Source organism: Rhinoderma darwinii, chromosome 5 (genome assembly GCF_050947455.1).
Source record: "Rhinoderma darwinii isolate aRhiDar2 chromosome 5, aRhiDar2.hap1, whole genome shotgun sequence".
Classification (NCBI taxonomy): domain Eukaryota; kingdom Metazoa; phylum Chordata; class Amphibia; order Anura; family Rhinodermatidae; genus Rhinoderma; species Rhinoderma darwinii.
The window spans coordinates 202,617,949-202,642,663 of NC_134691.1; the positions used below are offsets into that span (position 1 = coordinate 202,617,949).

The following is a 24,715-nucleotide window of genomic DNA, read 5'->3' on the forward strand; positions in this document are numbered from 1 at the left end:
ATATGTGGTTCACTATCTACAGGGGGGCTATATGTGGGACACCATATACAGGGGGCTATATGTGGGGCACCATATACAGGGGGCTATATGTGGGGCACTATATACAGGGATGCTATATGTGGGGAGCTATCAACAGGGGGGGCTATATGTGGGGCACTATCTACAGGGGGCTCTATGGGGGCACCATCTACAGAGTGCTCCATGGGGGCACTATCTACGGGGAGCACTGTGTGTGTATGGGACATAATGTATGGTGCTAGTATAATCAGGGACACAGTGCATGGTGCTATTATAATCAGGGACACAGTGTATGGTGCTATGAGAATTTTATATTCGGTTATAGGTGCAGAAATGTTTGAATAGTGGGAAGCTGAAGACAGCAAACTGAAGAAATAGGTTGTGGCCGGGAGAAGTCGTCATAGAGGCCTGGACCAGATGGAGAAGAAAAGAGAAAAAGAACAAATCATCACCGGTGAGATACTTAATATAAATGTTTATTCTGCCTCTAATCAGTATTGTAGTCACTGTATGATGTGCAGCAAGATGATGGGTGGTATGATTTTTTTTGGGGGGGAAACTGCAACTCCCAGCATATCCTTACCATTGTTCGGTCCATGCTGGGAGCTGTAGTTTTATGCTGTACAAACCTATATGGCAGGGGTTGCACTAAATTAAGCTGTATTTATGCTGGTGCTGTATTTATGTACTGAGCTTGGTTCTGGAGCTGTATATATGTATGGAGCTTTGTTCTGGTGCTGTATATATGTACTGAGCTTGGTTCTGGAGCTGTAAATATATGTATTGAGCTTGGTTCTGGAGCCATACATGTCAGAGCTTGGTTCTGGAGCTGTAATTTTATAGAATATAATTATAATAACAAAATTGCAGGGCAGATGGAATTGTTTTCAATTCATTGTCTATTTAATGGGAACCTGTCAGGTACTTTTAACCCCTTGAACCGCCACAATGCAGTAATACATGACCTGACAATATTTCCAAACATTCCCCTGTATGTTGTTTTCAGATGCAGAAAAATCCATAAAATCAACTTTTAAAACGACGCATACTATAGGCTAATTATTCATTAAAGGGTCATGGGGCAGTGGTACATCGTCCTGCCTCCAAGCCCAACTTTTCATGCTTGATTGACATCCCTCTAGCTATTGTACATCACTACCAGTCTTCTCCAACTTTCTCGGATGTGCCATTGCCTTGCACCACGCATGCCAGTACAAGGCAATGGCGCATCCGCAAAAGTTAGAGGAGGTTGCTAGTGATGTAGAACAGCTAGGGGGATGTCAATCAAAATTTGGGGGGCGCCATTTCAATTTTCGCCTCATGCAGCAGAAAGGCTAGAATCGGCCCTGCAGACAGTGGTGAACACACGCACCAAAATTATTTATTGCTGTGTACTATGCACTGATGGGAAGTAGCACTGCAGAAACGAAGTATAGTGCTTGTTGTCCGAGCCACAGCTAATCAGCTTTCTTGTTTTCTGCACTAATGCCCAGCTCATTAGCGCACATCTCTGGCGCCGCAGTGGAAAAGGAGAATCAGTACCTGCTCAGTCTGCATGTACAAATCAAACCTAACGCTGGTTGGCTCAGCATCAGCCAATCAGTGATGGGCTTGCTCTTTCTACTGCCCCCTGAACACAGCTTCATGCCGAGGAGAAGGAGACTCCAGCCCCTGCCAGGTATGTTGCTGATGGCTTTAGCGCCAGCAGGTTTATTTCTTTATCTGCTACAGCTTCATGTAAGCTGCAATCAACCTTCTATGAGGGGGGAAATGTTTATAGCGTATGTGAATTGTATGAGTGAAATATGCAATTTGTGTGAGTTTTGTGTCTTCTTCCAATTTATTAGTGGCATTTGTATGCGTGTTGTTTTCAATGTGAGTGGTATGTGTGGTATAGGTCTAGTGTGTAAGTGTTATTTGAGGCATATGTTTAGCATTTGTGTGGTGTGTGCGGTATGTGTCTAGTGTAAGTAGTGTGTGCGGTTTGTGTGTAGAGTGTGGTACGGGTCTAGTGTGTGAGTGGTATGTGTCTAGTATGTGAGTGGTGTGTGCAGCATCTGTGCCAGGTGTGAGTAGTGCATGTTCAACATGTGTCCTTGGTGTAGGTAGACAATGTGCGGCATATGTCTTAGGTGTGAGAGTGGAGAATATATCCTAGGTGTGACAGGTGTGCGTGCGCATGTGTCCTAGGTGTGAGTGGTGCATGTGCGGAATGTGTCCTAGGTGTGAGTGGTGCATGTGCGGCATGTGTCCTAGGTGTGAGTGGGGGATGTGTTCTAAGTGTAAGTGGTGTGCATAACAGGCCTTCCCATACAGTGTCTGACAAAGAACCACATATACAGTGAAATACACAGGCTACCATATAAAGCGTTAGCCACAGGCCTTCATATACAATTGAGCAATAAGACTTGGCTCATCCATATACACTGTCAGATAAAGGACCCACATACAGTGTCAGCCACATTCCCCCATAGCTACAACAACACACCTCCTCCGGCACGATCCACTCACCTTTCGTGAACTCTGAGGCAATAAAAAGAGCAGGACATCACTGACACTCAACAGACAGTCCCTCTCTCTGCACGTAATACTAACAGCTGCTGGCTACATTAGTTGTATCACCTCCAAGACAGAAGACATACCTGATAATGATTACTGACATGTGCCAGTGGTCCTCCTGAGTCTTGACCATTTGGAACTTTCCTGCTTGCTCTGGGACACACACAGAGCATATAACACTAAAAGATTTTCCACCTAAATTAAGATACATCTTGTTAATACTGCAGCATGAGAAAGAGATTTATGTGCCTTGACTGCTTTATCAGGACCACCACCATAAATGACATAGCTTATAAACATACCTGCGCTACACCAGGCTTCTTTGAGGTAGGAATTAAAGTATATGAGTTCAAGTAATAAGCTAGAAAGAGATAGATAGATAGATAGATAGATAGATAGATAGATAGATAGATAGATAGATAGATAGATAGATAGATAGATAGATAGATAGATAGATAGATAGATAGATAGATAGATAGATAGATAGATTTTTGTATATAATGCGACGCATGGCGACTACACATGATCTTCTATTTTGGCAATATTATTTAAAAGTATTGTTAACAATTGTATATAACTTTGCTATGACTTTACAGGATAGAGCATTGACTGTATTCATACTACGTCAGGATTATTTACTTTTTCCGAGCTCTATGGCACTATAAATAGTGTGGCTATAACTTATACAATATATTCCGTTACACATCCAGCTAGGTTGATGTATATATGCAAGCCAGTTTAAAGTCCTATCCCTGTGAGTGACTGCGAACAAGACAGGACAGTGAGAGAAGCGCCCGGTCTTTGTGTGTTTGGGAATATCGTAGTTTGGCGTTAGGAGTGGGGTTATACATCTGGGAGGAAGGTGGGAAGAAAGGTTGATGGCTTCTAATAAGATGGGGAGTAAGGTTTGTAACTTAAGGCGGTGGTCTAGGAAGAAAATGTAAAAGGAGTCAGATTTCAGTGTTGGAGTCCTGATCACTGTGAGTCACTGGAGTGGCTGAGAGCTGCCTTTGTTTCACTCTGCTCTGTGTAGCAGGGGGAAAGGCAGCAAACCTCATAACTAACTTTTTGGGTTTATGTATTTGTGATACATTGCTCTATTTTCATGTGTGACCTGTGAGCTACTTTTATTGAAAGAATGACTTCAAGGTGAGAATACCGACTTATCCTGCTTGTTTCTGAACTTGTATTCTAACTTCTTGTTATTTTATCAATGATTGACTCTTAAGGTGATCGTTCATTTTATGGCTTCTATGTTACAGGCAATCTTACCGGCCCTTGAGGTTGATGTGCCTTCTCTTTTCATGTTTATTTCCTCTCATTCTGGATGCTCAGATCTGGGAAGGTAAGAGCAACCAATGAATTATCTTATCAGTAGTCGATGCATGCAGGTGGCTAAAAGTAGGACGTTAACCCAAAATTCTCTGTAGTAAGGAGATGGGCAAATGTCCTTTCTTAGCCATTAATGTGTGTAGAATTTGTGCATAAAACTTTTTTGGACATTCAACAGTAAGGTTGATGATAGTCAAGCTGTTGGATTCAAAATGGTACTGAATCTTCTTGATAAAAGAGCCTGTGAAAAACAGATTTTATTGGACCCATCATTTTTATACTGAAATGAATAATAAGAGGCCTAAGGGATAAAAATCCTAGGGGGGGGGGGGTCTTATGTGAAAGATATGATGTTTTATAGCTGTAGTTCTTGTGAGAGCATCCTTAGCACAATGTTCTGTGGATGGAGACCACGGAGTGAATCACTGCAAATAATGTAGAATGTTGAAAATGTGATTCCTTTTTCGTAAGGTGTTTTCAATATGATCAAAATAATTTCTTGGCTTTTGAAAATGTGATTAAAATGTGTAAAAGTTCGATATAAACAAACAATCATATTAGTCTTTCTTATTATATCTGATTCATTGGATTTTTTTGAATGCATTGGTTGCAATAAGTAAGTCAGTAGTAGTTCCCGGGGGGTGTGGCCTGGAAATAGTGCGGCACTGGAGGTTGGCTTACATCAGAGAGGGTACCCTATTTTTATTATTAGTCAGAATGTCTAACACTGGCGTCTTACTTATTGGTTAAAATGGGTTAGCATGTCTTGTAGTAGGTTAACCTACAGTCCTATGGAAAACGAGATATAACATATGATGAATTGCGTTCTTGTGCATTATCAAATTTAGCCTTCTACATCTGCATACAAATTGAGATCAGTTAAAGATACACAGGAATCTAAAAGAGGAACACATTAGGGAGGACTTGTTTTGTCATGACATTTCAATGATATACGGCATACTTTGCCATTGGAGGATAGACAACTATGCCAAATCCTAGTCTTGATTTTCCATACCGTACCTCTGTTATGTAAACCTTATAACGCTGGATATAAATGCTACTGTAAAAGTGTCTTTCAAATGCTGAAACCTGACTGTACAAGAAGTGGTTACAGCAATCTGGAATGAAAATATAACAGCACCAAGTTCTCTGCCAAGAGCTCTGTATGAATTATACTTTTCACATTGCTCATTTTTTCCATTTGACACGTTCTTAGGATTTATGGGTTTTGTGGTTTTGAATTTTCTAGTAAAAAGGATAGAGCTGTTTTTTTGTCACCAACTTCTGGATTATCTAAATGTTGAAGTGGCTTATGACGCCCAGGAATGAAGAGTAAAGAGACAATCTGCGTCTAGTCGTATTATACTGTATATGTGTTCTGTTTCTTATGAACATAGCAATGTCTGTATAATCCATCATCTCGTGTACAGCTATCAGTGTATGCTTCTTCCAGCAGTGACTTTCTTATCTACAGAAACCAGTCAGTTTAATTTCAACCCCCCCCCCCCCATTCCGACCAAACTGCAGTATACTGTATTGGAGTATGGAGCTAGTCTTCATTGGAGTAGAGCTGACTTTGAAACACGTTTGTTGTATGTTGCTAAGAAAGTAATTCGATGCATGGAAGATAGAAGTTCCTTCTCTTGATGCATTAAAAGTTGCATAAATGGTAATGCTATTCTGGAATGGTCAAGATATAGGACCATGCTAACACCATCATAATCCTCACTGCTATTTTTTCTTTCTCTGAAAATCCGTGTCTAAACATTTTGAGCAAGAGAAACTGAGAATGTTTCCAAACTGTGAGGCTGATTCTCTCAGCAAGTGACGTTAACATATAACCATTGCAGACCACTCCACATGCCAAAGCATAAAAAGACCTTGTTCCTACCTTCCCTTGTGGCTTCGGCGTGCGGGAGGGGAGCCTTTATCGGAGTTCATTTTCATTTCTGGCAGAGACTTTCAGGAAAAGGTGTAGGATGTACATAAAATAATTTCAGTTAGTTGAAGAATGTTCAGTTCATTAGAACATTTTACAAACAGGCATTTCTCTACTTACATTTCCTTACATGTCCAAGGATTTCTACTAACAGTAGACTCTTTATAAACTGTAATGTATTTTATTGGACTGGAGCAGAAAATGTATGCATCAACTTTTCAATCAGGGTATTAAAAGGTATTAACTATAACATAAACTGTTGAGTTTCGCCAATTAACGGAAACCATTAGCAACGGAAGCATTACCATTGTAATCAATGGTAATGCAAATGGAAGCTATGGCTTACGTTTGCCTTTCAGTTGATGGGTTCCTCCGACGGAAAGGTCTGACGAAACCCATCAACGAAACCTAATGCTGAAGTGAACACACCCTAATAGTAACTTTGTGGTAAATTGTTGTAAGCAAAGAAATACAACTGATACACTTTCTGTTGTCACAATCAGTTCCATATAAAGTGTCACATCTATCTATCTCTCTATCTCTATCTATCTATCTATCTATCTATCTATCTATCTATCTATCTATCTATCTATCTATCTATCTATCTATCTATCTATCTATCTATCTATCTATCTATCTATCTATCTATCTATCTATCTATCTATCTATCTCTCTCTCTCTCTCTCTCTCTGTCTGTCTGTCTGACTGGGTTAAGTGCTGTTTTCATGGGTTTCCGACCATGTTTTCCATCCGAAAAATCAGTTGCGGGTTATCCTTAGAATCCGTGGCAGATATCAGAGGTTGACTCTCTGATTTCTGCCACAGATTTTCCGTTTCACCTGCCACTAAACCAGTGATGGCTGCCCGATACAAATTCTGCACGGAGACAGCAACAACAAGTAAAATATCTTTTTTTTTCCAAGATGCGGATTTTAATACGACGTGGATTTCTCATTGAAATGAATGGGATGCAGTTTGTTGGCAGATTTTGGCTCATAATAACTGCAGAGTTCACCCTGAAATCTGCGTGAAAATCGGTTGTGTGAAAGTACTGTAGTTTCCTGTCAAACTCCAAAAACATACTGTAATTGGACCTTGGAATGTCTGAACACAGGGCCAGTGTTAGCCCTCTTGCACATGACAGCGTGCCACTCGGGCTGTTTTTCACAGCATCTGAGTGGTACCCGATAGTTTTCACTGACCAATTCACTTTAGTGGGTGAATCGGTTCTGTGAAAACAGACCTGACTCTCCGCTCCGTGGAAGCATAGAACATGTCCTATCTTTCCACAGATCACGGAAGGGACATGTGCGGCACACACCGTCGTGTGCATTACGGCTTAGGGATGTGCGTCCTGTGAAGGGAACAGGGGTATCACTCGTCCCTGCTAAAAGGGATGCCACTGATCGTCTGAGGCTTGCAACCCCCAAGACACTTAACATTATTTGTATTGTAGTGTTATTTAGACTTTGTAGTACACTGTTATTAGATTACTTTATGTATGGAGCTTTTATTTGGTCACTGTATATTGGTATTATTTGTAAGATGAAATGCAGCACCCTGAGTGTTCTGAGGTGCAGGTAGTGGGTTCCCAACCAGGTATGTGCTATGCTTCAAAATACTCCAAACACTCAATAGATGCAAATCTTGTAGCTTTATTGATTGATAACACAGCGTTTTTCTGGCAAGTCAGAATAAAGGTAAACATTTTCGGTCAAAAAGACCTTAACCAGACCATCTATTAAAGGGTAACTAAAAGTTCAACAAACTTCTGACATGTCGTAGTGACATGTCAGAAGTTTTGATTGGTGGGGGTTCAAGCACCTCGACCCCCACCAATCAGTAAAACGAAGTAGCAGAAGTGCTCGTGTGAGCGCTAAGCCGCTTAGTTTCTGTTCGGCTTTCTCTGGAAATCGATGTAGCGGAGTACAGGCTCAATAGAATGTCTATGAGCCCGTACTCTGCTATATCGGCCTTCCGGAAAAAGTCGAACAGAAACGAAGTGGCATAACAGTCACACGAGCGCATCTGCAGCTTCATTTTAGTGATTGGTGGGGGTAACAGAGCCCGGACCGCCACCAAGCAAAACTTTGGACATGTCACTATGAGGGCATAGAAAATATACAACACACTGTCAATACATATATAGTCATGGTGGAAATTTTTAAAAAAAGGTGAACGAAAGCAAACCTACATGTAACCAAGTCTAATAGTAGTTAATTATTTTCTAATAGCAGGTTTTGTTGCATACATTCAATAAAGTATTTCATTAAGCTCAATGACTCAAATACATATGTCTATACAAATATATATAGATAGAAATGAACAAGTTTACCAAGCGGAACAGCAGAGGATAACAGTGTGAAAACATAACCTGTAAAATTGCATAGTAACTAACCTGACTGTCGAAGGCTGGATGCCCCTTCAAGGTGGATTTGGCGTGAGAGGTGATATAATCGCTGGTTGAAAGCGCGCTTGAAATATTTTTTAATACTACACATGTAAAACGCTGATAGATATATATATAGCATATACATGTATAGCAATATGTATAGCGGTGTATCTATCAAGAAATGTAGTACCCATTCAATAATGTGCAAACACAGTAACTATATAAATACGGCAAAATATAAAATATAAATATAAAATATATAAAATATATATATAAAATATAAATCCTCATGGAATATATGTTCATGTAGCAGCCTGCATCAGATCCTCACATAGCAGTTTTGTGGGAAATGCTTCCAATTTCTTTATACATGGCATTGTCCATGTAATAGGCTTGCTTATCTTCACTAAGATAGTCACACAAGTTGTCAGGTCACTGCCTTCCAGCATACGTATCATCTTCCACTGTGAACTATTCTATAATCTGCTAATCTAAAGAATGGACTTTGGGTGAACAGGTGATGAGAAATGAAAATAAAAAGTTACTCTTTATTGAAGTGTACCCTCCTCATAAAATAACAAGAACAGGTCATCTGGAAGATACCTTCCTTGGTCACTAATAGCCCTGACATAGTGCCACCCCTGCCACATTCTTTCTGGATTTGTGTGCATAGCTGAGGTATCTTCTCTGTTTTCTATAAAAGTGAGAAAACTTTTCACATGAAGAACATTATTTTGGGAAATTACATTGATGGTCTATTCTTAGGATACGCCAATGATGTGTGATCTGTGCAGCTCTGACTGCGACCATCATGATCAACAGACCAAGGGGGCCGGGGAGCCATCCATATCCAAGCAACTGTGGCTGGTACTTCACGTCAGCCCCATAGCCAAGTGAAGGTTAAGCTGAAGACTCAGGTAGCCACATAGCCACATGGACTAAGGCTCCTGTTTCTGCTGATTGATGGACATAATGGGAGGCAGACCCCACTGATCCCACATTGATCATAGGCAATCAATTTTATATCCTGAAAAAACCCTTTAAGAAGCTACCAGACTTTGAACTATAATTATTACTGTATCTAAAGTGAACATCCTGCCACGTACTGCACAATAGTTTCCATGCATATCTTATAATGCTAGTATAGTTTAAATACAAGAAAAATAATAATTATATTAAACCTAAATATTTATTGTTGTCGCAACAATAAGAAATTATTCGATAATTATTTTTGCGGATACAGTAAAATATTTACTGAAGAAATACTGGATAAAGAATGGGTTAAGCTGCCATTTATGGTTCCATTTAAACCTCTTTATGCTAAAAGATGTGTGAAGGAAGAAATAGGATATGTAGCATTTACAGCCCTGAGAAATGTCAGAAAGAGGAGGAAGAATGCACCCTATTATCCCATCTCATAACCTATGCCAGTGCTTCAGACGCAGAACAGCTAATTGAACAAAAGGGGATTGTGTGATATGTAATAGCCATTTTTTCCATTATTGAAATATTTCCCTAGTGTAGGACAGGGCACTCTTGGAATCATTGTCCCTTAGGGAAAGTGCATCCAATAGAAACAGCTGTATTTTCCGTAGTGGCAGTCATCCATAATCAGGTCAGTTTAGGTCAATGAACATTCCCTGGTGTATGCAGAAAAGTATCATTTCAAGAATTTTACACAGCAAATTATAGTGCGTGACTTAAAAATATTTGTTAAGTAATTTTGCTGCCAATGCCCACGCTACTCAAGAGAATTATTAGCATTATCCATCTCTGGTAAGCAAATATTTAAAGAAACAGTATCATAAAACGTGCTTTGCTGGTAAAGTTTTTTTTTCTATTATTATTTTTTAAGGTTTCAAGCAATTTGTAATTTATCCTGTTTGAGTTTATCCGTAGAAAGCTAAACTATTTTGAATGACTTTTTTACATATAAATTCTAAACTAAGCAAAACAATTGCAATCTTGCTAGAATTTTTTCAATGCTCTACCAGATTTTGGTATACGATCAGTGTTCATTTGCATTTGCTGAAAGGATAGACAAAGCCACAGAGATCAATGAATCTCTTGTTGGCTAATCTCGTATATTGTACCAGTGTTGTTATATGATCTCTCTGGAAACATTGGAGTAAAATATGGCAAGTGTATGTATATGAAAGGGGCCTAACTACTTTTCATTGAAAGTTCCTCCTTTGCAACTTTCTTACCTTTCTTAGATTTGTAATCTTTATTTACCTTTATACAGGTGATTGTTGGGGGTGCCAATAGTCAGATCCCCACTAATCAGTTGTCAGTTTTACATCACCGGATAACCCCTTTAGGCCAGGATCACACACACACAGTTTTGATGCCGTTTTTCTGACAGTTTTTGGCTCAGTTTTTTTTAGCCAGAGCCAGACGTGGATTCAAAAGGAAGGTATAAAGAAAATACTGATGCATCTCCTTTCTTTTGTGTCCACTCCTGTGTTTGACTAAAAAAAATCGAAGCCAAAAACTTCATTAAACCTGTGTGTGATCTTGAACTTATTGATTCAGCATGCAAATACATTTGAGACAACTGTATGGTTCCAACTTTGTGGCAACATTTTGGGTAAGGCCCTTTCTTGTGCCACCATGACTGTGCCCCTGTGCACAATGCAAGATCCATGAAGGCTTGGTTTGACGAGTTTGGTGTGGAGGAGCTGGAGTAGCACAGAGCCCTGAACTCAACCCCATCAAACATCTTTTGAATGAACTGGAATGCCGGTTACAAGCCAGACCTTCTCGTCCAACATCAATTCCTGCCCTTATAAATGCACCATTGCCTGAATAGGCACAAAAATGGGCCCAACTTCATATTAACGGCAATGGTTTTGGAATGGGATATCCAACAAGCTCATAAGGTGTTATAGACAGGTATCCACATATGTTGATCCTCATAGTGTACTTTTTCTGTGTTTTAGATTCTACTTTGGTTTACAAATACTGGGGCACATTTAATACTGTGTTTTGGTCTATAAAATGAAAAAAATGCAACAAGTATGGGTGCAAATTGGCGCAGTTTGGTGTAATTTTGATTTTTGCACCTCACTAGCTACTTTTTAAAAGTGTTTTCCTGTAAAGTGTCTGTGGCTTAGTAGGAAAGTGGGCGTTGACTAAAATGCACTGTGTACCAAAAATCGGCCAAAAGACTGGCACAACATTCTGGTGCATCATAAGCCAAATCAAAAGTAATATAAAGAAGAGAAAAGTGTCTAGCAGGTCATGCAAGATGCGCCAAGATTATCATGCAGCATGCACCACTGTGATAAATATGGCGCATTTTGTGCCTGTCTGGTCTACGATTGCGCTGTCTAACTATTAGACAGAATTAGTAAATGTGGGCCACTGATGCAAAATACTACCTGAATATGCCCATGTTAAAGTGGCCTAAAACTGATTGGTTCATGACATGTTTTATTGCCGCTAACATCACAACTTTCCACTGAAGGTTTGTTTCAGATTAAATTACAATAAAAGTATATATTTTGACTGATTTGTACTGTATTTTAAGACCTTAACGACATAACGTTGTTGCAGTCAGTGACTTAATGCAACAGCATGTAACTGTACATTGTGGTGATGGCGTGCAGTGGCGGATTATCATTAGGGCGTTTCGGGCGGTCGCCCGGGGCCCAAGACTGCCAGGGGGCCCAAGGCTCCCAGCGAGCCTATGACCGCCCGAACCCCCTCATGCCCAGTGGCGTCGCTAGCACCGGAGGGAGCCCCGGTGCCAGGACCGCACCTGTCAGGCGAGGGGAGCTTTGCTTCTACTTAGCAGCCGTGGTCTGTGCTGCTTTAGAAGCTCCCCCTCCAGCCCCCCTTCCCTGCTCTAAACATCTCTGCTGCTAGCTGTCGGGACATGGGGGAGGGGAGACTGTCGGCGGGCTCTGTGCTGTGAGCAGGAGAAGAGCTGCAGTGAAGACATAAAAGGTAAGTGCATGTGTGTTTAATATCCATATTCATGTGTGTTTAATGTCCATATTAATGTCCATATTCATGTATGTTTAATGTCCATATTAATGTATGTTTAATGTCCATATTCATGTATGTTTAATGTCCATATTCATGTGTTTACAAGGTGTACTTTGTGTATAATGTGCATACTCGTGTATAATGTGCCTACTTAGTGTATAATGTGCATACTCGTGTGTACTTTGTGTACTATGCATACTTTGTGTATAATGTGCCTACTTTGTGTACTTTGTGCATAATGTGTGTACTTTGTGTACTGTGCGTACTTTGTGCATAATGTGCGTACTTTGTACTGTGCGTACTTTGTGCATAATGTGTGTACTGTGCGTACTTTGTGCATAATGTGGTACTTTGTGTACTGTGCGTACTTTGTGCATAATGTGCCTACTTTGTACTGTGCGTACTTTGTGCATAATGTGCGTACTTTGTGCGTACTTTGTGCATAATGTGCGTACTTTGTGCATAATGTGGTACTTTGTGTACTGTGCATACTTTGTGCATAATGTGCCTACTTTGTGCATAATGTGCGTACTTTGTGCATAATGTGCGTACTTTGTGCATAATGTGCCTACTTTGTGCATAATGTGCGTACTTTGTGTACTTTGTGCATAATGTGCGTACTTTGTGCATAATGTGCGTACTTTGTGCATAATGTGGTACTTTGTGTACTGTGCGTACTTTGTGCATGTGCCTACTTTGTGTACTTTGTGCATAATGTGCGTACTTTGTGCATAATGTGCGTACTTTGTGCATAATGTGCCTACTTTGTGTACTTTGTGCATAATGTGCGTACTTTGTGCATAATGTGCGTACTTTGTGCATAATGTGCCTACTTTGTGTACTTTGTGCATAATGTGCGTACTTTGTGCATAATGTGCCTACTTTGTGTACTTTGTGCATAATGTGCCTACTTTGTACTGTGCGTACTTTGTGCATAATGTGCGTACTTTGTGCGTACTTTGTGCATAATGTGCGTACTTTGTGCATAATGTGGTACTTTGTGTACTGTGCATACTTTGTGCATAATGTGCCTACTTTGTGCATAATGTGCGTACTTTGTGCATAATGTGCGTACTTTGTGCATAATGTGCCTACTTTGTGCATAATGTGCGTACTTTGTGTACTTTGTGCATAATGTGCGTACTTTGTGCATAATGTGCGTACTTTGTGCATAATGTGCGTACTTTGTGTACTGTGTGTACTTTGTGCATAATGTGCCTACTTTGTGTACTAGTGTTTAGGTAGTGTTAGCAATAGTTACGGCGCAGCAGGGTGGTGGTGGAGAAGGGGGGCCCAAGTTTGGGTAACAGCCCAGGGCCCATGGTCTTCTTAATCCGCCACTGATGGCGTGGGCTCAGAAGCTGAGCCCGTGCCATCCCCATCGAATGTCAGCTGTATATTACAGCTGACACTGCTGTAATGGCAGGGACTAAAGCTAGCTCCAATCTCTGCCATTAGCCCCTTAGATGCCGCGGTCAAAAGTGCCGATCGTGGGGGTTCCAATGGTTGCTATGGCAACCAGAGGACTAACAATTGTCTCCCGGTCTGCCAAATATATCTGAAAGATCCAATTTACTCGGTCAAAAGCCTTCTCTGCATCCGTGGAAAACAACTTCATTGGTTTGTTCTCACATCTAGCTATATATATAAGGTTTATCATTTTTATAGCATTGTCTCTAGCTTCCCTCCCTGTCATAAAACCTGTCTGATCTGGGTGAATAAACGGGTCCATCAAAGGTAATAATCTGGCTGCAAGAATCTTTGCAAAGATTTTAATATCCAGATTAAGCAACAAAATTGGTCTATAATTGGAGCATTTTAGAGGATCTTTGCCGGGTTTTGGGACCACAACTAAACTAGTCCTCAATGAGTGCCTTAATGAGGGATTAGACGGAGAAAAGGCGTTAAGGAACCATAGGAAGTATGGGTCAATAACATCCTGAAATGCCTTATAATATTCCAGGGAAAATCCACCTGGGTCTGGAGCTTTCTCAGATTGAGAGTTCTTAATATCATCTTTCATTTCCTTCTCTGTAATTGGAGCTTCCAGGGACTCTAAGCCAGAGTCAGCTATGGTTGGAAAGTCAGTGCTCGCAATATATTCTTTGACACGGTCTCTAAAGTCTGGCTGAGATATGTGGGAATTATTATCTATCGAGTTTGGAGAAGCATAGTAATCTCGAAAGACAGCCACTATATCACTTGGGAGGTGAACCTGAGAAGATGAGTTAAAGTTTACATAGGTAGAAGCCTGTTTTAATCTTAGAGACCTAGCCGAAGCTTTACTGCATTTATTACCAAATTCATAGAAATTGCGCCTGCATTTAGTCAGGGTGGCTTTTGCTTTATCAGTTAAGAGACAGCGTAACTCTTCTAGTTTTTGCAGGAGATTAATTCATATCTCCTCATCAAGAGAAGATTTATGATGTTTTTCCAAGTCTTGGATTTGAGAGAGTAAATTAGTGATCGCTTCAGTGCGTTCACGTTTGATTCTAGAGCCTTGCTGGATTAGAACTCCACAGATGACACATTTATGCGCCTCTCATAGGGTACAGGGATCTATAGCGTCTGTGTCGTTTGAGGAGAAGTTCTCCACAACAGCTAGTTTAACGAACCCATAAATCCCTTGGTCCTTCAGCAAGGAGACATTCCATTTCCATTGCCACTGTGAAGAAATAGGATGTATAAGGGACAATGTCAGCATAATGAGAGCATGATCCGAGAAAACAATTGGCATTATTGAAGAGGAACGTAATGAGTGAAGCTAATGGTGTTTTATAAGGAAATAATTGAATCTAGAGTACATATCATGTACCGCATAGAAAGAGCAATCTCGTCCTGAGGGATATAAACAGCGCCAAGTATCTACCAGCCGGTGTTCATTTAGAATACGTTTCAGATTCCGAAGTCTATAGCGAGAAATATTGGAGGAGCCTGTTGTCGTGACTAGAAGTGGGTCCAAGGCAACATTAAAATCTTCTCCTAAAATCCAAGTCCCCTCGCCGAACTCCTCCGGAGCTTCTAAATAGCCAGCTAAGGCAGAGCCTTGACCTGAGTTGGGTAAGTAAAGAGATTCAAATGTAAACACCTGAGACAATATACTACCTTTGAACAAAAGCATTCTATCTGCATTGTCGGTGCGAGACTCCATAAATTCCCATGGAACAGAGCGAGAAAACAGTATGCTCGTACCCTTTGAGTGTGGGTCAGAAGTAAAAACTGTGATATGCTGATTTGACCGAGTAAATTGAGTCTTTATGGAGGAGGCTCTGCATAAAGTCGGATTATGCTCATAATTGTCAAAATGCTCACTACACCCCTTAAAATGCCTTGAGGGGTGTAGTTTCCAAAATAGGGGGGTCACTACTTGGGGGTTTGTTTTACTATTTAACCTCAGAGCCCTGCAATTGTAGGCCCATGCTGTGAAAATTACCAATATAGGCCTCAAATGCGCATTGTGCTTTTTCACTTCTAAGCCCAGTCATATGACCATGCAACTAATAAATGCCTTGAGGGGTGTAGTCTCCAATATGGCATCACTTCCCAGGGGTTTCCACTGTATTGTGATACCTCAGGGGCTTCGCAAATGCGACATGGTGCCCGAACACCAATCCAGAAAAATTGCGCTCCAAAAGTCAAATGGCGCTCTTTCCCTTCTGAGCACTGCCATGTGCCGAAACAGCAGTTTAGAGCCACATATGGGATATTGCCGCACTCGGGAGCAATTGAGTAATACATTGTGGGTGTTCTTTCTCCTATTCCCCTTGTGAAAATTACAAATTGGGAGCTCAAACTATATTTTTGGAAAAAAAATAATTTTCATTTTCACTGCCTAATTCTAATAAAATCTATGAAACACCTGTTGGGTCAAAATGCTCAATATACCACTATATAAATGCCCTGAGGGGTGTAGTTTCCAAAATTAGGGGTTACCACTGTACTGGTATCTCAGGGGCTCTACAAATGCGACATGCCGCCCAAAAACCAATACAGCAAAATCTGCTTGCCAAATAGCGCTCCTGCCATTCTGAGCCCTGCCGTGTGTCCAAACAGCAGTTTATGACCAAATTTGGGGTATTGTCATATTCAAGAGAAATTGCATTACAAATGTTTGGAGGCTTTTCCTACTAAATACGAGCTTGGAAGCGATATACCCAGGAGAAGTAGCGACTACTGAACACCAGCATGAGGGTGTTCATAGGAGAGACCGTGGCTACTTAACACCGGCTTGGGGGGGTGCACATATGAGAGACCACGGCTACTAAACACCAGCTTCGGGTGGTGCACATAGGAGAGGTAGTCTCCAACCTTTCCTAAATTTTTCTTTTATAAAGAGGCTACTGAACTCCGTCCTTGTGGCGCTGATCATCAGAAGTGGGAGCAGTGCTGCACTGTGTGCTTGCCAAGTGTACAGCAGCGACAGAGACAATAAAGCAGTGCTTTGTCTCCTGTTGGTCAGCGATGCCAAAAGCTTAATAAAGCGCTGCTCTCTCTCCCTGTGTTTAGCACCACCAAGGACACAATGGCGCTGGACACTGGGAGAGGGAAGTGTGCCAACAAACCATGCCCCATGTGCCGACTGTGGCACCGGTGCCATAGGTTGCTGACCCCTGCCCTATACAGTATAATGCCCCATAACTGCCTTTATACACAATAATTCCCTCATAGCTGCCCCATACAATAGCTGCCCCATACAATATAATGCCCCCATAGCTGTCCCCATACAGTATAATGCCCCATAGCTGCCCTATATAGTGTAATGCCCCCACAGCTGCCTAATACAGTATAGTGCGTCTGTAGCTGCCCCATAAAGTATAATGCCACAATAGCTGCCCCATACAGCATAATGCCCCCATAGCTGCCACCATACATTATGACTCCTTAGCTGCCACCATACAGTATAATGCCCTCTTAGATGCCCCCATACAGTATAATTCCCCATACTGCCCCTACAGTATAATGCTGCCTTAGCTGCCCCATAAAGTATAATGCCCCCTAGCTGCCCCTAGTGCCAGTGCCCACGTATAAGGTGCCAGTGGCCACATAGTGCCACAGTGCACATGTAGATAGTACCACACAAAGTGTCCATGTAGATAGTGCTCATATAGTGCCACAGTGCCCATGTAGATAGTGCCACATCCCCCTTAAATATAACACCAGCCCCCTGTATATAGCGCTACCACCCTGTAGACAGTGCCATTTTGGCTCCCTCTAGGTGCAGAATCCCCAGCAGGAGCATCGGCCACACTGTGGCCGGGGATTCCACTCCAGGAGGGCCCCTGATGTCACTGTCTATATATGGTCAGTGACGTCAGGGTTTCCCTCCAGGATTGGAATCCCCGGCCAGAGTGTTGCCGATGCTCTGACTGGGGATTCCACTCCAGGAGTAGCCCCTGACGTCACTGTCCATATATGGATAGTGACTCCAGGGGGCCCTCTAGGAGCAGAATCCCTGGCCAGAGCATTGCCAACTGATGTCACTATCCACATATGGACAGTGATGTTAGGGGCTTTGAGATGCCGGAATCCCTGGCCAGAGCATCGGCAAAGCTCTGGTCGGGGATTTTGCTCCTGGAGAAGTCACTGACACTGTCCAAATATGGAGAGTGATGTCAAGGGCATATATGGACAGTATGATGTCATATATGGACAGTGAGGTCAAAGGCTTGCAAGGGCTCAACGCTTAAAATAGCGCTGTGCCCGGGGATTTCTTCGACGAGTGAACAGTGAATGCTGAAGCAGGGAGCTGAGGGTTCCTTGCTTCAGCATTGGATTCAACTGTAACTGCGTCCTGAGGTTGCAGGTACAGTTGACATTGGGGCAAAACGCCGGCCGCCCGTGATAGCGAGACACCGCCCGGAATCCGGCACTGTTCCGCTGAATCCGGGATGGTTGGGAGGTATGCTATGACAGCTTGTTTATTATTGTTTATGTGAACCATAATGATTCATAAGGAATGTCTTCCTTATTCTCTTCATGTCGGGATCACTAATGTGCCAAGTGCAGTAAACTGTTAATAAACGTCAAATGAACTGCCAAATAAAAGTTATTCACTGTATAGTGCTATAGTGAAAAATTATAACATTTTCTAATATACTTTCTGTATCAATTCTTCACGGTCTTCTTCACATATCTCTGCTTCCAGTCATTCAATGGGAACTTCCATTATTTACCTCCAGTCTCCAAGAAATAAAAATCGGTCCTGGTCATGAGAGGATCACACATGGACGGCTCATTAAAGTTGCAGTAAAATTATCATGTTATGAGACCTGCACCTGTGTGCTTATCACATTACCAGCATCCTCCCTGATGAAATTCCACACTATTAGATTATTCTAGTTTAAAATATTGTCTGGGGCTTTAATTTAATATTTATCAGATGCTGTCATCATAAATATTCAAAGTAATTTACATTCAGATTCAGTGAACTTTTCATGTTGTGGAATTTAGTGCTGCGCTGCGCTGCATCAGGTTTTGAGATGTTCTAGGTGGATTTTTCCTACAATGATAATGCAACTTATCAGCTATAAATCCAACATGTATTTAATGTAAACACCATTTTGGCACCAAAGGAAAAGTGTTCCGTGTTTGTATACCTGCCTTAAGGTAATCACAGACAGAGCAGCTGTCACAATCTTAGGGTATGTGGACCCACTAGGCAGCTCCGATGAAGCGGAGAGGCAGCTGGCCAAGTCACAGTCTATGCAAAGTCTATACAAAAGTTCATAACACAAGGGTGCTTGAGATAGACCAGATAGGGGCAGAGGCTTAGGCACGGTTGGGGCTAGATGTGGCAGGTTGCGCCAGACGTGGCGGATGATACCAGGGATGGCAGATGACACCAGATGTGGTGTATACCAGCAGGCATGGCAGGTTGCGCCAGACGTGGCGGATGATACCAGGAGTGGCAGATGACACCAGACGTGGTGTATAACAGCTGGCGGCACAACACGACTCGAACACTAGACAGGCTCAGGAACCAAACACAGCACGGGATACAGGATACAGGTAGCAGGGCACGGGAAACCCTGGGAGCAGGATAACACTAAGGGACCATTTGCAATATGGACATGGGAAAACTACAACAGGCAAGGAGTGAAATGACAGGGCACTTTTTATAGTCCAGGGTGGTCTGGGAAATAATGAATTAATTATATATGCGCATGCTGGCACTTTAAGGCTGGGAACCAGCACGTGCCCCCTCGCGGACATTGCAGGGCAGAGCGGCAGGATGCGCTAACGTCTCTGAGGAAGGAGACATCGGCCACAGGAAGGAGGTCTGCGGTCGCAAGCAGGTAAGGGGAGGCTGCGGTCCGCGACCATGGCCATTACAGTACCTCACTTTATGCCCCCTCTTCTTGGATCCAGAGCGAGATAGGAATTTTTTAACGAGGGTAGGGGCATTAAGGTTCTCCTCTGGTTCCCAGGACCTCTCCTCGGGACCAAACCCTCTACAGTCCACCAAATAGAAAGTCCAAAACACAGGAATTGATAACTCGTCACTATTGCTGGCCCACTCTGCCTGGAGATGTTGTGGACTATTTCTTCTCCTGTATGAACTGTGCCTCGAGCAAATCTACCCGCTCCAAATCTGATGGCCTGCTACTAACCCTGCCTGTTTCTGATGCCCCTTGGCAGCATATCGCTATGGACTTTATCACTGACCTTTCTCCTTCAGCTGTATGTACTACGATCTGGGTAGTAGTGAATTGTTTCTCTAAGATGGCACATTTTATTCCACTGACTGGCCTCCCATCTGCTCCTCGCCTGGCAAATCTGTTTATTTTGCACATCTTCCGGCTACACGGACTTCCTCTGCATATTGTCTTGGACCAGGGTGTATAGTTTACATCCAAGTTCTGGAGAGCCCTCTGTGTGTTAGATGTAAAACTGGACTTCTCTTCTGCCTATCACCCACAGTACAATGGTCAAGTGGCGAGGACCAATCCAATTTTGGAGAACTATCTCCGTCATTTCGTTTCCACCCAACATGACAATTGGATGCAACTTCTGCCTTGGGCGGAATTCTCGTACAACAATCACACAAGTGAGTCTACTGCCTCGTCTCCTTTCCACATTGTGTAAAGTCAGCATCCTCGAGTTCCTCTTCCTGTGCCAGCCATGACTCAAGTACCAGCAGCAAATTCTTCATTTGGAACTTTTATTCACATCTGGCAGCAAACTAAGGCCGGATTCACACGAGCGCGTTCAGTCTGTGATATACGGTCCGCAGGTCAGCCGCATTTCCCGGACTGAGCACACTGCAGGGAGCTGGGCTCCTAGCATCATCGTTATCTATGACACTAGAAGTCGCTGCCTCGCTGCGGGAAAACTGTCATGTACTGAAAACTGAAAACAGGACAGTAGTTCCGCGGAGAGGCAGGGACTCCTAGCGTCATAGATAACGATGATGCTAGGAGCCCAGCTCCCTGCTGTGTGCTCAGTCCGGGAAATGCGGCCGACCTGCGGACCATATATCACGGACTGAACGCGCTCGTGTGAATCCGGCCTAAGTCTGCGATCCTCCAGGCAGTGGACCGCATGAAAAAGCATGCTGATAAAAGAAGAAAAGTTCCTCCTCAATTCTCTCCTGGAGTCAAGGTCTGGCTTTCCTCAAGGAACATTTGTTTGAAGGTACCCTCATACAAATTTGCCCCCAGGTTCCTCAGACCCTTTTTGATCCTACAACAGATAAACCCTGTCTCCTATAAGTTCCGGCTGCCTTCTTCCCTCAGAATCCCCAACTCCTATCATGTGTCCCTTCTGAAACCCATGGTCCTGAACCGCTACAGTAAAACTCCTAGCCCTGCAGTTAATCCCAGCGATTCATCTGATGTTTTTGAGGTGAGGAAGATCCTGGACTGCAAGAGGGTAAGAGGAAGGAATTTCTATTTGGTGGACTGGAGAGGGTTTAGTCCTGAGGAGAGGTCCTGGGAACCAGAGGAGAACCTTAATGCCCCTACCCTCGTTAAAAAATTCCTTTCTCGCTCTGAATCCAAGAAGAGGGGGCGTAAGGGGGTACTGTAATGTCCGCGGTCGTGGACCGTAGCCTTCCCTTACCTGGTGGTGACCGCAGACCTCCTTCCTGTGGCCGACGTCTTCTTCCCCAGAGATGTCAGCGCATCCGGCCGCTCTGTCCTGCAATGTCCACGAGGGGGCATGCGCGTGCTGGTTCCTGGCCTTAAAGGGCCGGCGTGCATATGTAATTAATTAATTATTTCCCAGACCACCCTGGACTATAAAAAGGGCCCTGCCCTTTCACTCCTTGTCTGAGCGTTGTTGTAGTTTTCCCATGTTCATATTGCAAATGGTTCCTTAGTGTTATCCTGCTCCCAGTGTTTCCCGTGCCCTGCTACCTGTATCCTATATCCCGTGCTTTTTTTTGGTTCCTGAGCCTGTCTAGTGTTCGAGTCATGTTGTGTCGCCTGCTGTTATACACCACGTCTGGTGTCATCTGCCATCCCTGGTATCATCCGCCATGTCTGGCGCAACCTGCCACATCTAGCCCCATCCGTGCCTAAGCCTCTGCCACTCTCTTGACTATCTCAGGTACCCTTGTGTTACAAACTTTTGTATAGACTTTGCATAGACTGTGACTTGGCCAGCTGTCTCTCCGCTACGGTGGAGCCGCCCTGTGGGTCCACATACCCCAAGATCGTGACAGCAGCATATATAACCTATTGTCCTTCACTACTGAAAGGATGACCCTATAAGAAGTGATTGAGTTTCAGGCTCTCTACATTCCCCGATCCATCGCAGATGGATGAATTGTGGCAGAGGAATGTAAATATCGGTAGATTATAGTAGGTTTTTTTTAACAGGGAGGAAAGCAAAATGTCTTCAGAGCTAAATAATATTGCAGTATCCTGGGTCTCCTTCTATGCACTCTTATATGTACAGTGCTCTTAAAGGAAATTTTTTTGCTTTTTTTTTTATTTGCAAAAGAGGTTTTATTATTTCCTTTACACATAATATAAATGATCATGACGCTACATGTCTGGTGGCTTATAATTGTTGTAAATTTGGACTGATGATTTATACAGCGGCATGCAGCATATCTCTCTTTTTTTCCCTACATATTTATATTAGATTTGAAATTGTTTATGTAGTGTAAACACTGCAGAATTTCCTCAATGGAATTCTGTGCGGAAAATCCACAGCATTTACAGTAGCAGCAAAGTGGATTCGATTTCAACAAGATGTGGAAAAAAATCAGCTGCGAAAATGTTCATAAATTTACCTGCTGTGTGTTTTTTAATACCGCAGCATGTCTATTTATGCTGCAGAAACATTGCTTCTTTGTTGAATTCAATCAGAATGTAAAACCCACTACAAATTTAATATGTTGCGTTTTTTTGCAATGGAAACGCTGTGATTCCGCCGCTAAGAAAATGCAAACCGGAAAAAGTTTTTTTTTTACATCACTAAAAAAGGCAATACTTACTCATCATTGTCATAGCAACACATCCCTCTGTTCTCTGTGCAGCCTAGCCACCTGCAATGACGTTTTACATTCCATGTGACTGCTGCAGCCAATCACAGGCTACAGCAGTCACATGGGGTGCAGTGTCATCAAAGGAATCCAGGTCGCACAGAGAAAAGATGGACACGTCGCTATGACAATGGCAGCGGGGTAGATATTGGCTTTTTTTTTTCACTAGCACTGTTTTCTGCAGCGGAAAATCTGCACCACAATTTGGCCCGTTTTTCATCTGGAACTTCCTGCGGGTTCTCGGTTGCATACGCTGCATACTTTAACGCAGCGTATCCGATCAGCGGGGACATACCTTAAAGAGGCTCTGTCACCAGTTTATAAGTGCCCTATCTCCTACATAATCTAATCGGTGCTGTGTTGTAGATAACTGTGGTTTTGGTTTTTAAAAATGATCATCATTTTGAGCACGTTATGAACAATTTTAGATTTATGCTAACTAGTTCTTAATGACCAACCGGGTGTTTTTGAACTTTTTACCAAGTGGGCGTTGTAAAGAGAAGTGTATGATGCTGACCAATCAGCGTCATACACTTCTCTTCATTCGTGCCTGGCTTGTTTCACTGCACAGCGTGATCTCGCGAGATCACGCTGTGACGGGACTTCCTCCCACAGATCCTTCACCTGAGCGATGGAAGAGTCAACAGACATCGCCTCCAGCCGTGCCAGGACATTTATCCGAATCTGCAGTGGCTGGAGGCGATGTCTATTCAGTCTTTCATGGCTCCGATGAAGAACCTGTGGGAGGAAGTCCCGTATCTGCGTGATCTCGCGAGATCACGCTGTGCAGTGAAACAAGCTGGGCACGAATGGAGAGCCGCTGATTGGTCATCACCATACACTTCTCTTTACAACGCCCACTTGATCAAAAGTAAAAAAAACGCCCAGTTGGTCATTATGCATTAATCTAAAATTATTCATAACTTGCTCAAAAATGATTGTTTTTCAAAATAAAAACCACTGTTGTTATCTACATTACAGCACCTATCAGATAAGGTAGGAGATAGGGCACTTATAAACTGGTGACAGAGCCTCTTTAAAGGGAATGTGTTGCCAGAAAAACATGTTTTTTTTTTTAAAATTAAACATTTAGTGTGTGGGTGATTAAACATTGTTCAAATTTTTTTTATTTTTTTCGCGAGTCAGGAAATATTATAAATTATTTCTAATTTATAATACTACCCATTTTTGGTCACTAGATGGAGCTAGTTCCCAAAATTGCAGCATTGCAACATTGGGTTAAAAGCCCTCGCTCTAGTGAGCTCTCAGCATCCCCCCCTCCTTTATCCTGGCTAGTGCCGGGATAAACGAGGGGTTTGAACGGTGTAACCTCCTACACTGTGTGTCGCCATTTTTTGAGCTAACACACAGCGTAGTAGGTTTACATACAGTAGTAAACACACACAAACACGAACATACATTGAAATCTCTTACCTGCTCCTGCCGCCGCGGCTCCCTCCGGCCCGTCCGCTCCGTTTGCTGCCGCTGGTCCAAGTGCACAAATCCGGAAGCCGCGACCGGAAGTAGTAATATTACTGTCCGGCCGCGACTTCCGGTCCACAGTAAAATGGCGCCGGACGGCGCCAATTTCGAATTGGACTGTGTGGGAGCGGCGCATGCGCAGTTCCCACACAGACGCCGTACACGGAAGTCAATGGGACGGGAGCCGTTCACAGTCCCTATGGGACTGTGGCTGCCGTATTCCATGTCTGTATGTGTCGTTAATCGACACAGACAGAAATGGAACAAAAAATGGCAGCCCCCATAGGGAAGAAAAAGTGTAAAAATAAGAAAAAGTAAAACACAAACACACAAATGAATATAAACGTTTTTAATAAAGCACTAACATCTTTAACATATAAAAAAATAATTTGTGATGACACTGTTCCTTTAAGGGTATATTCACATGTGGCAGATTTGTTGTAGAAGTCGCAGAAGTTTCTTAAAATAATCTAACGTGTGTGTGAATGTAGGTTCATATAAGTATATG

The 24,715-nt window shown here is 42.6% G+C and overlaps 1 protein-coding gene across 1 annotated transcript in view; it reads left to right on the forward strand.

Annotated features, from left to right (window-relative positions):
• Positions 1-3,640: 3,640 nt before the first annotated feature.
• The window catches only part of COL15A1 (collagen type XV alpha 1 chain), a 359,120-nt gene continuing 338,045 nt past the window's right edge, over positions 3,641-24,715 (forward strand). The window contains exons 1-2 of the mRNA XM_075826867.1: positions 3,641-3,726; positions 3,840-3,922. Of these exons, the coding sequence (XP_075682982.1) occupies positions 3,716-3,726; positions 3,840-3,922 (94 nt within the window). The 5' untranslated portion in view covers positions 3,641-3,715. The remainder of the gene's footprint in view (positions 3,727-3,839; positions 3,923-24,715) is intronic.